General features: G+C 40.9%; 3 protein-coding genes across 3 annotated transcripts; 1 reads left to right on the forward strand and 2 right to left on the reverse strand.

Annotated features, from left to right (window-relative positions):
* Positions 1–190: 190 nt before the first annotated feature.
* On the reverse strand, positions 191–6,275 carry LOC103926520 (plasmodesmata-located protein 3-like). Its single transcript, XM_009335315.2, has 2 exons — positions 5,475–6,275; positions 191–327 (listed from the first exon to the last, which is right to left on the reverse strand). The coding sequence occupies exons 1-2, from the start codon at positions 6,235–6,237 to the stop codon at positions 191–193; spliced, it is 900 nt and encodes a 299-aa protein (XP_009333590.2). The 5' UTR covers positions 6,238–6,275.
* A 1,695-nt stretch (positions 6,276–7,970) lies between these two features.
* On the forward strand, positions 7,971–9,158 carry LOC103968123. Its single transcript, XM_009381464.3, has one exon. The coding sequence runs from the start codon at positions 7,971–7,973 to the stop codon at positions 9,156–9,158; it is 1,188 nt and encodes a 395-aa protein (XP_009379739.2).
* Positions 9,159–11,986: 2,828 nt separating this feature from the next.
* On the reverse strand, positions 11,987–13,638 carry LOC103968122 (peroxygenase-like). Its single transcript, XM_009381463.3, has 6 exons — positions 13,515–13,638; positions 13,100–13,249; positions 12,930–13,015; positions 12,624–12,718; positions 12,266–12,391; positions 11,987–12,140 (listed from the first exon to the last, which is right to left on the reverse strand). Exons 1-6 carry the CDS (start codon positions 13,636–13,638, stop codon positions 11,987–11,989), a joined length of 735 nt encoding a protein of 244 aa, XP_009379738.2.
* Between the last annotated feature and the right edge of the window lie 611 nt (positions 13,639–14,249).

The following is a 14,249-nucleotide window of genomic DNA, read 5'->3' on the forward strand; positions in this document are numbered from 1 at the left end:
GAACTCTGTATGATAAATTGATTCAGTATTTTTAAATAACTCAAAATGTTTTTAAATAAAATGTTTTTGGAATAAATTCTTAATAAAATTATTAGTTCATTCTGAAAAAACTCTAAAAACGCTTCCAAGCATTTCCTCTTAAAGCGCTTCCAAACATTTAAAAGCTCTCGCGGACGAACTCTTAATTAATTTAGTCATCTTCTTTCTTTGACCACGACTTGACAAACAAGAAAAAAATGAAGGCCAAACACAAAGCAGCTGCTCCTCCCACAACGATTGCCACCGATTCATTTCCCCCATTTCCTCCATCTCCGTCTCTATGTTTTTCTGCTAATAAAAACAATTGATTGAAAGATTAAATTAATGATTAATCATTCACGATGCACGCTCATTTAAAAAAAAAAAAAAAAAATATATATATATATATATATCAAGAATGTTACTGTAACTATAAGTTAATCATGCATTGTTATATAAAAAAGATAGAAATGCATGAAATTCAACGTCATTGGTTCCAAATATCGCCCATAGGTTTATAGAAAGTGAATTTCTTTCTTTCATTCAATACACCAGATAATTACACAAAGTTTGATATATATATTGTGGGCATTCTAACAGATTACACTTATGCCCTTAACCAAACTAACAATTTACAAAACAACTAAAACAAACTATAAGCAATTCTTATCAACACTTTGATGACTCTTTACACCCCCTCAAGCTGAACTTGGAAGCATCAAAAGAACCAAGAGAAAGCTTGGATTGAAGATAGAGGAATCGTTGCCGAGACAGAGACTTAGTATGAATGTCGGCCAATTGGTCTTGACTACAAACATATTGAACCTTGATAAGATGGGCAAGAACCAGCTCACGGATGTAATGATAGTCAATTTCAACGTGTTTAGTCCGGGCATGAAAAACAGGATTAGAAGCTAAAGATATTGCAGAGATATTATCACACCAGAGATGAGGAATCTGAGGTAGGTGAAAACCAATATCTCGGAAAACTTTACAGATCCATGTTATTTCAGCCGAAGTGTGAGCCAAAGACCTGTACTCAGTTTCAGTAGAGGATCGGGCAACCGTTGGCTGTTTCTTGGCACTCCAACTAATCAAATTAGAACCAAGGAAGATGCAATAGCCACTGGTGGACCTTCTGTCAAAGGTGCACCTTGCCCAATCAGCATCAGAGTATGCTGTAAGGTGCAGATTTTCGGGTTTGAACCATAAGCCATGGGTGAGAGTACCTTTTAAAAATCTGAGAATTCTTTTAGCAGCTTGAAGATGGGAATCCCTCGGAGCATGCATGAATTGACATACTTGATTCACAGCAAAAGATATATCTGGCCGAGTCCAGGTAAGATATTGCAATGCACCAACTAAGGATCGATACTCTGTGGGATTAGACAAGAGAGAACCGGTATGATCAAGTTTGGCCGTGCCTAAGGGAGTTGAACATGGTTTAGCGCCATCCATTTTAGTCTTCTGAAGAAGGTCAAGTAAATATTTGCCTTGGTGTAAGAATATGCCTTCAGAAGACTTGTGCACCTCAAGTCCCAAAAAATAATGCAATGAGCCTAGATCTTTGACAGGAAAAACAGTGCTCAGTTTGTTGATAAAATGCTGACATAGTGTAGCATTAGGACCAGTTACCAAAATGTCATCAACATATACAAGGATGATCACCAAGGTTGGAGCTCGTAAGACAAACAAAGAGGCATCAGAAGAAGACTGCTGAAAACCAAAAGATCTCAACACCTGAAATAATTTGTCAAACCAAGCCCTTGGAGCCTGTTTAAGACCATAAAGGGACTTTTTAAGCTTGCAGACATGATGTGGAAAAGAGGGATCAGTAAAGCCAGGAGGCTGCTGCATAAAAACATCTTCTTGTAAATCCCCATGCAAGAAGGCATTACTAATGTCTAACTGATTTAAAAACCAGTGAAACTGAGTAGCAAAAGACAATAGGATACGAATGGTAATAGGCTTGGCTACAGGACTGAAAGTTTCTTTATAATCGATGCCTGCTTGTTGGTGAAAACCTTTGGCAACAAGGCGAGCCTTATAGCGATCAATAGAACCATCAGGATGTTTCTTAATCCGAAAGACCCATTTACAACCAACAACATTGTGAAGAGGAGAAGAGGGTACAAGAACCCATGTCCCTGTAGAGTGCAATGCATTAAACTTCTCTTGCATAGCAGTTCTCCAGTGAGCATGCTTGGAAGCTTGCAAATAAGTAGATGGGACAAAATCAATAGAAGATGGAAGAGGATGCTTGGTTGCCGAGAAGGCCTTGGGTTTGAATATCCCTGCTTTTGACCGAGTAAGCATAGGATGAGTATTGTGCACAGTAGAAGAGACAGAAGGAATCGAGATGGAAAGACCAATGGAATCAACAGTAGGATCATGTGAGTCAATAGTGGCAGCCAGTAGATCATGTGAAGTAACAGGATCAGCATGTGAAGCAACAGAATCAGCATGTGAAGCAACATGAGCAGCATGTGAGTCAATAGGGGCAGTATGAGCAGTGGGGGCAGTAGGAGCATGTGAGGCAATAGGGACAGTAGGTGGGACAGTAAGGGAGGCACTAGTAGTGCAGGATCGGGAAGAATGAGGGACAGTGAACTGCAAATCAACTGAAGACACAACTAGAGATGCAGTATTAAATCGGGAAGCACTCAGGGACAATGGGTGAGAGTGATGAAATGGGAATGTAGATTCATAAAAAATAACATGATGAGATATATAGACCCTCTGTGTCAATGGATCCAAGCACCGATATCCCTTATGTTGAAGACTATACCCCAAGAACACGCAATATTTACTTTTGCTGTCCAGTTTGGAAGTTGTATAAGGCTTAAGCCATGGAAAACAGCTGCAACCAAAGACCTTCAGCCGACAATAATCAGGGAAAGTATGAAATAATAATTCCCATGGAGACTGCATCATGCCAGAAATTGGAAGTCGATTAATCAAGTATATAGCAGTGGAAAAGGCCTCTACCCAGAAAACATGAGGCACATTAGAAGCAACCAAAAGTGTGCGAGCAGTCTCGACCAGATGATGATGTTTTCTTTCTGCACAACCATTCTATTCAGGTGTATGCGGACAACTGAATTGATGTATAATACCATGAGTTTTGAAAAAATTCTGTAGTGCAGTGCTAGTAAATTCACCCCCTGAATCTGAACGAAACACTTTGATTTTATTGCCAAGAAGGTTTTCTACATAACTCTTGAACTGAACCAATACAGAATACACTGCAGATTTGGATTGTAAAGGAAAGAACCAACTATATTTACTATAGTCATCTACAATCAACAGATAGTATCTAGATCCACTCACTGACATAACAGGAGCTGGACCCCAGAGATCACAATGTAAAAGGTCTAAACAAGAAGAAGAAGTAGAACTAACAGAACTGAACGGCTGCTTGTGACTTTTTGCAAGAGCACAGTGAGAACAAAAGAAATCCACTGAAGTCTTTCCTGTGAGAGCAAGCTTATTTGTTGAGAGAACACGCCTGAATATTGATGAAGAAGGATGACCAAGTCGACTGTGCCAAACTGAAATCGGTGCTTTGACACTTATTAAGGCAGTAGGTGAAGTAGTAGAACGATGAGATGACTGAGATGTACATTGCAGGGGATAAAAACCATCTTTAACCGGTCCCCGCAAAAGCGTCTTCCCCGTAGAACGATCCTTTACAAAGGATCCATCAGAATTAAGAGTCAAAGAACAGTAATTATCTTTGAGAAATTGATATGCAGATAGTAAATTGTGCTGCATTTGTGGTACATGAAGAACATTTTGTAGTTTAAATGTAGCAGATGGAGTATGTAAAAAAGAAGAACCAACGTTGGTAATTGGCAAACCTTTACCATCACCAATGTAGACCTTGTCTTCACCACGGTAAGGAGTAGGAGATGAAATGTTAGAGATGTCATTTGTAATGTGAGAAGTTGCACCCGAATCAATAAGCCAAGAATGAGTGGGCTTTGATGAAAAGTGTGCACACATAGCAGCAAGTTTAGCGGGAGGAACTTTGCCAAATATATCAGGGTTCATTCGATCAAAACAGTCAATAGCCTCATGACTTTTTGATCCACAGATTTGACACTGGATACCACGAGAGCCTTGAGAGTTGCCACGAAAGCCTTGATAGTTGCCACGAAAATTGGTACCTTTATAATTGCCACGATGTCCACGCGCATTGCCTCTATAGTTTCCACGATGACTGCCACGGTAATTGCCGCGAGAAGACTGAGGTTGAACAGCAAAAGCTTGGTGCGGTGGCGGTGTAGGCAAAAGAGGAGGCAGCGAGTGAGCAGCAAAGGCATGGAAAGGCTCTGTGGTGTTAGAGGAAGCAGTTTTCTTCCTTCTAGTCATTGATAATTCCTTGGTGAGCAGTAAGCCATGCAATTCATCCAGAGTTGTATGGGAAAGACGAAGAAGAAGGGAATCAGTAAAAGATTCAAACTCATCAGGTAAGTCAGCCAGTGTAGCCGCAATTAGGTCACGATCTGTGACAGGAGCACCAGCCGCCATCAAGGCATCAGAGATTTCCTTGATTTGTTGAAGATAATCAGAAATTGACTGTGAACCTTTCTGAATGGATTGGAAACGAGATCGTAACTGATGAATGTGAGCATCAGAGACTCCTCCAAAGCGCTGCTCAAGCTTGATCCATAGATCCCGAGACGACGAGACACCAACAGTGAAAGGAATCACTTCTTCAGACAGAGTAGAATTCAACCAGATGAGAAGGTTCTGATCTTTCTCATTCCAAATGTCAAAGTCGGGATTGATAGAGCGATCAGAAAGAAGAGGTGATGGACAGACCTCAATACCATCAATGATGCCAAGGAGCTTATACCTGCGCAGAATTGGAGCAAATAATGCACGCCAGGGGAGATAATTGGAGCGTTTGAGTTTAATTGGCACCATACTTCCAATGTTTTGGATCGTCAGAGAAGCATATGAAGACGAATACATGGCAGAATTTGACGAATTAGGGTTTGGAGCTTGCACCGACTCAAAAGGAGAAGACGAATTTGACGGAGTCGCCATGGCTGATTGCAGCGAGAAAGACACCAAACAACAAGATCGAAGCAACAATCGAAGAAGAACAATGAAGAATCACAGCAAAATTCAGAGAGAAAGATCAGAAATTGGGAGCGAAAGCAAAGAGGATCGAGAGAAAGAAGGCCGTGAGGCGAGACGGTCGTGATACCATATAGAAAGTGAATATCTTTCTTTCATTCAATACACCAGATAATTACACAAAGTTTGATATATATATTGTGGGCATTCTAGCAGATTACACTTATGCCCTTAACCAAACTAACAATTTACAAAACAACTAAAACAAACTATAAGCAATTCTTATCAACACTTTGATGACTCTTTAAGGTTTACTCTGAATATTAAAAAGCAATTAAATATGAAAAATCATTCTCAGATTCAATCACCTGGATCATGTGGGTGCTCATCTGGTATCTCATCTGGATGATAACTATAGCTCAACAAGCACTCCTCCAAATAAATCTGCCCAGAAACAGCGCCACCACATTCCTCTTCTGCAATTTGCACCGCCCTACCCACACACTCTCCACACTCACATCCCCCCAAGCCCCCGGAACACTGCGCCATCACTTGCACCGCCTCATACCCCGTTTTGCAAAACCCACCACCGTCCGCAACGCCGCTCTCCAAGGCAGCAAACGCAGCGTCTCTCATCTCCTCGAACACCGCCGCCACCCCATTTGCGAAATCCTCCCCACAAGTCTTGTGCATTAATCTATCGTTAGAAGGCTCTGAGTCGATCCCATCGAGCTCGTAGTGCACGTAGCATCCATGCAGCTGAACACGAGCCGAAACTGATTCTTGACACAAGGTGTTCGATAAGTTATGGAGAGTGTTGACGCAGCTGTGACACTCTTCCTTGCTGAGGTCCTGCCGGCACTGGAACAGGCCGGAAATACCCGCCTCGTTGTTGTCTACGCCGGCTTCGGCATGCCTGTAGAACTTGGATTGGGAGGAGTGTGATGTTAGTTGTTGCAAAAGAGACGAAAGGGTTTGTTGTGGGACTTGCGATTTAGTTGGGGGAGTTGCAAATGTTCGATTTGCACATTTTGTGTATACCAAACTGTTGTAGTCGGAATTAGGGTTTGCAGATGATGTGAGAGAAAGTAGAGGTAGTAGTGATGCAAAACGGAGAAGAGTTGAATCCATTAGGCTTTGAAGATCATTAGGGTTTGAAGACAGTTCAATGAAATTGCATATTTTCAATATGTTGGCTTTCTTTTTCTGTTTTGGGATATGGGAAGTTGAGATTTAGGGCTTTTTTTTTTTCCTGCCCACTTCTATCTAACTACAGTGAAAACTTGTGAATTTCTTCACCAGAAAGGGTTACAAGCTTTTTAATTCAGCAGCAAAGAAAAACAAGTATAATTAGGTGTATTGTTACGGAATTAATCATGTAAGGTTTTGCGTATGTTGAACAAAGATTTGCTTTGATAATATAAACTATAAATTGAGAAATGCTAATGGAGACTCTCAAAAGTGGGATCTGCATAGATTATCTGTCACATCATGTTTTTTACACAATGTTTTATAATGTTGAGATTGGAATTAACATTAAACAATGAGGTGATAGAAAGTTCATGGAGAGACTCCACTTTTGAGAAAGTCCCATTAACATTTCTCATCTTTTATAATGTGAGCATAAGAATTGAAGTTAAGTTATGAGGTGGCAGATGGTCTATGTAGAGTCCCACTTTGGAGGGAGTACCCCATAGCATTCCCCTTATAAGTTATGTTGGGAATATTCCAAATAAGGCTGAATGACTTTTAAAGTGTCAATAACAGCTGTCGTATAATATGATTATGCAAAACAAGGAGCATGAATTAAAATAATGGTTAATATTTATTAATGTTCTCTGGCAAAAAATTACTAAATATAACAACATACAATCATTTAGTATTACTATATCACGTGTTATAATATAATTAAAATACAATAAAATAAACACACGTATTGTAAAACGAATGAAATTAGTAACATTAGTGCGACTATTGAAGTAATGTTGATTCATTGTGGTTGAGAGTGGTTAGTCAGTTTCCAAATAGTTATGTACTTTCAAGCACTTGTTATAACTATATGTATAAACTCAATTAACAAAGTTAATAATTATCATGGGTGGAAGGTATTAGAAGCTTCTAATTAACTTGTTAATTCGGAGGTGGTCAACGAAGAGAAAGCTGGCCCCGGCCTCATCGGACTTAAATTTGAAAGAAAAAAAAATTACGGGAAAAATATTGGAAAAGTTCATGTGGTTGAAACAAAATTGCATGGTTGGAAAGACCAATTGCAGTCACTGCGAGTACGAAAAGTAAAAAGTAAATAACAGATAAATAGTAACAATTATTAAGCACATTTTATTCTTAGCAAAAATAAAATAAATAATTACTCTGTTTTTATCCAGTTCGACGTGTCTGAATTTGTACAAATTTAGATTTGTTAAGAAAATTACGGTTGTAAAAACCATTCAAAGTGTAACAAACTTCCCTAACAAAACGCCTTCAATAAAAACCTCAAATCTCCACGAACCATTCCTCACTGCAGCACACACCCTCCCTTCCCTAGTAGATTATACGTTTCCGGCGGCCGGTAGCGAAGTCAGTTGGTTAATTAATCGGGTTCCGGCGGCCGGTAGCAACGTCGGTCGGTAAATTAGTCGGGTTGTCGTTGGCAGTCTGTACGATACGAGTGCGTATGTACATCCACACATACATATATTTGTTTGAATACAGGAGACAAATCCAGAAATCCAAACACCATCATTAACAAATTTACCTTGTTTTCTTTTTGTTAATTAATTGCCTGCAGGATTTACTTTATTTAATTACTGTGATTGCTGCGGCAATTAATTAACTAATTAAGTTTTCCAATTTAATTACAAATCATGCCACGGCCATTCAACTCCTCGTTCCAGCTGCTGGAGATCAACCTGATCTCGGCCCAGGAACTGACGCCGGCATCGAAGGCAATGCGGACGTTCGCCGTCGCGTGGGTCAATCCGCAGAGGAAGCTGACGACACGTGTCGACCAGAACGGCCACACCAATCCGACGTGGAACGAGAAGTTCGTCTTCCGAGTCGACGACGACTTCCTCCGTGACGACACCTCGAAGATCATGATCGAGATCTACGCCTCCGCGTGGCTCCGCGACGTCCTGATCGGAACCGCCGCGGTGGTGGTGAACAATTTGCAGAACAAGTCGAAAATGCGGTTCATGGCGATCCAGCTCCGCCGCCCCTCCGGCCGCCCGCAGGGGATTCTGAACATCGGGCTCGGCCTCCTCGATAGCACAATGCGGAGCATGCCGCTCTACAGCGAGCTCAGCTCCTCCGCTGTCGGGTACTGGGATCTGATGGAGGGGAAGACCGGCAACCACCAGAAGAGCAACGGCCCCAATTCGAAGGACCAAGACAAATTCATCATCTTCCAACGATCTCAGAGCGATCGGACGGGTAGCGATTACGGATTCTCGAAATCCAGGCCTGCATCCTCCATCTGCGACGGCGTCACAAAAAGCAGGCCCCCGAGCTCTATCTGCAACGCCGCCGCATACAAGCCCAAACATCAAGCGTCCTTCTGCAATAGCTCGATTGTGAACGGATCTGAGGTCAGCACCGTGCCAAAGAAGGGGAATGTGAACGGGTCCCTCTGTTCCGACGTCGGGCCCTCGCCATCTGTGGTTGCGGCTGCGATCGCCAAGGGAATCTACCCGCTGCCGTACACCGGGGCCCGCGCACCGCCGGCCAATGATGCCGGGAGCTCGTTGCTTGACGAATGGACGGACCAAGACAGCGTGGAAGGGTTAAAGACCAAGATCGAACGGTGGCGGACGGAGCTGCCGCCGGTGTACGACTGCGCCAAGAACGCTGCCAAGAGCTCCCAAAATCAGAAGCTACTCCAATCATCGCACCGCCGTCCCAGCAGTCAGAAGACACGGCGGAGACGCGGCAGTGGCCGGGGGTTATTCTCCTGCTTCGCATTGGGCTGCGAGATCTCGATCTCTTGCGGCGGCAAGCCGAAGAAGAAGAAGAGCGGGAAGGTCCACCTCGACGACGACTCGTACTTACAGTAGATGAACAGCCCAAAACGCCACCGTTTCCTTAATTTTTCTTGGGCGTGCGGCGGGGACGAGATAAAAAACGACACTGATTTTATTGACGTTGATGCTGCTGATCGCACGTTTGGCAAAGCAAAGCCGCGCGGAGGTAGATTTTACGCATAAGAATTTGTTAATAGCTTACGGGATTGGATGTCGTTTTTTACATTTGAAATTAAGATTTGTAATTATTTTGGAGTTGATGAATTGGATGAACGTTGGGTCGTTTGGGTGGAGAAAAAAATTGTTTGGTGCGTTTTATAATTAGAGAGGAATTGAGGGTGTTATTTAAAAGAAAAAAAAAACAAACGGTATAATTAGTGGCGGACCTCTAAAAGGGCACTACACTTGCTTTAAAAGGCAAAATTTGATTCTCCATTAAACTTGCTGATGTAGTTTTCGTATTAGTTTGGTGGCAAGCTCTTCGTTGATTTGCTTAGTGCCAAACAAGTACTTCGCTAATCTTCCAAATTCTTCCTAAACCCAAATTCGTTATCTTCTATTAATTCAGCTTCTCGATATTCGCTACTTCGTTTATATCTCTAATTTGCCAATGTGGTTTACTTCTGTTTTAATTGGGTTTTTTTTTGTTGTGAATACAATAATACATGTTTGCAATAAGAGTTGATGAATTTGGACTAAAATCATTAATTTAGTATTGAATTCGTCATCTACATGAATCGAATCCAAAAAATTTCACATACAAATTTAGAAGAATATACTAAACTTTAGTGCTAAGTAATAGCATTTACATGGTGGTGGGCCCCATAAATTTAAACAGACAAAGTAAAGAACACAAGCCAATGCCGAGGACTGGACGAGGAGAGATTTTTTAGTGACCGGAACACGGGGCGACACATCACGTGTCATTATATAAATAGTGGAATATATGTGTTAAAAAGTTAGGCCATCTCCAACCGAGGGCTAGCCAAAGGGCTCGTTTTAGCCCTCTAGCCCTCCAATAAATTAATATTTTAATGAACAGTACAAGACCATATTTGCTTCCATCTCCAACCGAGGGTCATATGGCTCGTTTTAGTCATGTCACAAAAAACCGTCTCCATCGAGGGTCAAAGGGCCAAACATTATTTATTATTTAAATTTAATGTTATTTAATGTTGTTTCATGTTACTTAATTTAATTTAATGTTGTATAATGGCATAGGAAGTTATAGGAAACAAATAGAATTTAAAAAAAATATATATATATATAAAATTCAAAAATAACGACTAGCTGACATCAGCTAGCCGTTATACTCAAAATTTTTCATATTTGTGTTAGTTATAACCAACACTACTTCTGTCAAATAGCCGTTTATTTCAAAATTTTCCATATTTGTGTTAGTTATAACCAACACTACTTCTGTCAAATAGCCGTTTATTTCAAATAACCGACACTATTTCCCTTATTTCTGTCGATTATAACCCTAAATTTTATAAAATCATATCAAATCCTAATTTGACTACACCCTCTTTATATATAATGGAAATACCGAGCCTAGAACCCTAAATATCCTCAAGCCCCCAACCCAAGTTACCCAACTTCCCCCAAAACTAAAAACTCGTTCAATCTCCATCTCTCTCTGAGAAATGTGTATCTGAGTGGAAGCAGTTGCACAAAGAAGAGAAATGGCAGAGGCAATTGCTTAGAGACGGAGAATCAAGTGATGACGAAAATGTGCCCGGGGAAGAACAGGTGGTGTCGCGCGGTGTACAGGAGAGTTTTCGTTTGACTCGTGAGGAGCGAGAGCAGAGGCTGGAGATGATTATAAAAGAAAGACATGTGCTTCGACCCACATGTGGATAATTCATGTGCTCATACAGGATCCATGTCGAGAGGGCTGTAATCAGTGTTTGCGGGGGAGATATTCTAGTCTTTGTTATTGTGTCTGAGTTTCATTTCAGCAGCAGTGAATATGTTCAATGTAAATATATGTCAGTCATGTCTATGTTGGAATATGCTAGCTAGCCCCGTTGTTGTCGTCGTGGTCGTTTTCTCGTGTCGTGTGTGTTTAATTCGGGTTTGGTTTGCTCTTTGGACTGCTTGTCTGGGAATGGCTATTAATTACTATTAGCTAGCAGCAGCGCCTGCTGTTGTTGTTGGGATTTTGTGCGACAAGGGCCTTGGGAATTCCTGATGCAGACATTCAGGTGGAATATTTAGACTGGTTTGAGTTGATTATATATGGTTATGTTTAATCTCAACCCTAAACCCTACAACTTCTTAGAGCATTGGATTTTGTTGCATGATTAGGGTAGCTTAGTGTAGTTGGATAGCTTTCACTTTGAGGAGATCGCGTAGGGTTGGGTAAGATCAATACACGGGGTCTCAATCTTTTTGTGAGAGGTGTCTTATGTATAAAGTGGTCTACTGATCTCTACACAAATCAAGGAGAGAGACCTGAACAACCATTAGATAAAGCGATGAACCTGCGGTAGTCCGGGTTAATAATGTAGCTAATCATCGACATGAGTATACCCCTCATCACGTGAACGTGGTCTGTTCTCATGAGAGAGGAGACGGACGAATCCGGTTGTATAGTAGAATCTCCTCGTTTAGGCATATGACCAAAAAAAACTTACGTTACTGTTTTAAGCGTAGGAAAAATTAGAGGCTTTTACTGAATTGGAAGTTGGAACAATTGAGAAATCTAGGAGTTCTTCATCCAACTCAACTCCTTGAAGTATCATTATTTAAGTCTCTTTCTGTTACCACTTATCAATCTATCAAAATTAGGCCAAAAGAAAACTCAAAAGCTAATACAAAACACAATCAGCAGCTCATTAAGTTACGTTTGCTCCTCCTCATCCCATCTTACTAACAGCACCCTTCTGCAACTTCGAACAGTACTCGAACAAGCTTCCATCAAAACAACGCCTCACGGCTTCCTTTGCCAAGTAGCCGTATTCATCTTTTGCAAGAACATACAGAACTCCCCATTCCAGTTTACTTGCAATCCTGCAAACAGTAACGGAAATTAATCAACTGCGCTATCACGTTATGTTTTCGCGTCTGTTTGTGTGTGATCGAGAGAGAGAGAGAGAGAGAGAGAGAGAGAGAGAGAGAGAGAGAGAGAGAGCGACCAGCCAAAGAAATCAAAGGCATCACGGTTAGCCTGAGTCATGTGCCAAAGCTCCTTGAATGTAAGCTTATCAGGCACAGTGCGGGCGTACTTGCTGAACATGTTCTCCAGATTTGCAGGAATGTACCTGCAGCATACATGCAAACCAAGGATCTATCAGGTTTGCAGTAGTTATAGTAAAACCCCGTAAGTACTGATCATCCGGTCTAGTGACACCTAGTCCCCCATTTTATTGGAGGAGACCATGACATCAAATCTCATGAACGAATAATTCTTGAAATAACCTATAACACACGTTTCGAATCGTTCAATCACATCTGAGACACCCTTTCTTTAGGTTTATGGGCAGGTACTCTCACCTTCCCTCTGTGTCATAGGTCCCTGAGTCACTTCCATGTTTTGCCCTGTGTATGTTCTCTATGTGAATTGCGAAGAAAGGCGACGGTATCCATGTCTGCAGAAGAAGCAAATGAATTAATTATCCAAAATAAGCACTTCTAGTGACAGATGAATTTGAAAATGCAGATTGTTGGCTTTTAAAAAGTAAAATATCGCGGGCAAATGTACGTCAGGTAGTGTGCTTGCACTCTTTCGCCCAAGTTTGATTCCCTTAAATTAGACTGGATTAGAACATCGCTGTGTCAATTAAACATCGCCAAACTTACAGGAAGAGTAGCATAACTCATAGCTCCATGGACAAGAACCATGAAGATGAACGAAGCAACCGGATTAAACCCGAGTGCACGAAATCCTGCAAGAACTGATTCAAGTAAGACGATCCATTTCTGTACGTGACGTGCCAATCGAAAACCCTAAAACTTCAAAACTGATTTACCTCTGCATGTTTCGGAAGGGTAGATTATACCATCGTTGTCCTGGTCGAAGAATGCTGCATGCTGTTGAAGCACAGACATGTTGGAATGCTTATGGCCCCACGTGCCATTGATGTTCTCCATGTCAGGCGCAATCATAGCCCTAGGCATGTCTGAAATTGACAAGATTTAATTAAAATAAATAAAAATTAAGCACTTGATTCATGCATTGTTATGCAGTGCATGGTTGATCACGTGAAACAATTGCTATTTCATCTAGAACATTAAAGCAAACTTAAACCCCTAGTTCAGGCTATGGAACAGACGTCCATTATCTATATGAACAACATATTGTAAATATGTCATGATAATATGTCGATATCATTACAACTAGCAAAATGTACGACCATATATATATATATATATATATGTACTTACATGGTTTGGGGAGCTTGGTCTCCAAATCATTGCGGATCTTCCTCTCCACGGTGATCGGAGCCTTCTCAGCCCTTGTCGCCATGGACTCACTGGATGCCTGCTGCTGGCCTTGATCAGCTGCCATCTCTCTCTCTCTCTCTCTCTCTCTCTCTCTCTCTCTCCCCACTTCAGCTATTAATTCTTTGTGCTCGTAATTAATTACTCTAAATGTTAATTAATTAATAGAGAGAACAAAGCATTTTAAAAAGAGAGAATTAAGAAGCTGAAAATTAAGCCCAACAAACTCCAAGTGACTCGCAGTGGTTATCGCAGGACAAGTTTACCACCCGCATGGGTTGGTTTAGGCGTTTGAAGGGAATTTAGGTACTTGCTTTCTACTTTATGTTGTGTTGTCTGCCATATCATATTATACGTGAAGTTGGATATTAATTTACATGTTATAGTACAATAGTAATAGAAATATAAAATACCATCAAGCACTCCTCTAATAAAAATGTAAAAGTAGTCGAAGTGGATGATGATAAATTATTTGTTGTGTTGCATAGCCAAACATTGAAGATCACAAGAATAAAAATTAACAGATTAAGTTACAATGTATAACAAATGGTTGCAATCATAATGCCATTCAAACATTTTGTGATAAAACCTCATATCTATTGTGCTAGTAGGCCGTAGGATGCAAGTTAGAAACAATATTAATGTAATTAGTATTGAACCGTTGATCTATTTCTTTAA

The sequence above is a fragment of a genome, unplaced genomic scaffold, assembly GCF_019419815.1.
Source record: "Pyrus x bretschneideri cultivar Hongxiangsu unplaced genomic scaffold, Pyrus_bretschneideri_v1 Contig48, whole genome shotgun sequence".
Taxonomy (NCBI): Eukaryota; Viridiplantae; Streptophyta; class Magnoliopsida; order Rosales; family Rosaceae; genus Pyrus; species Pyrus x bretschneideri.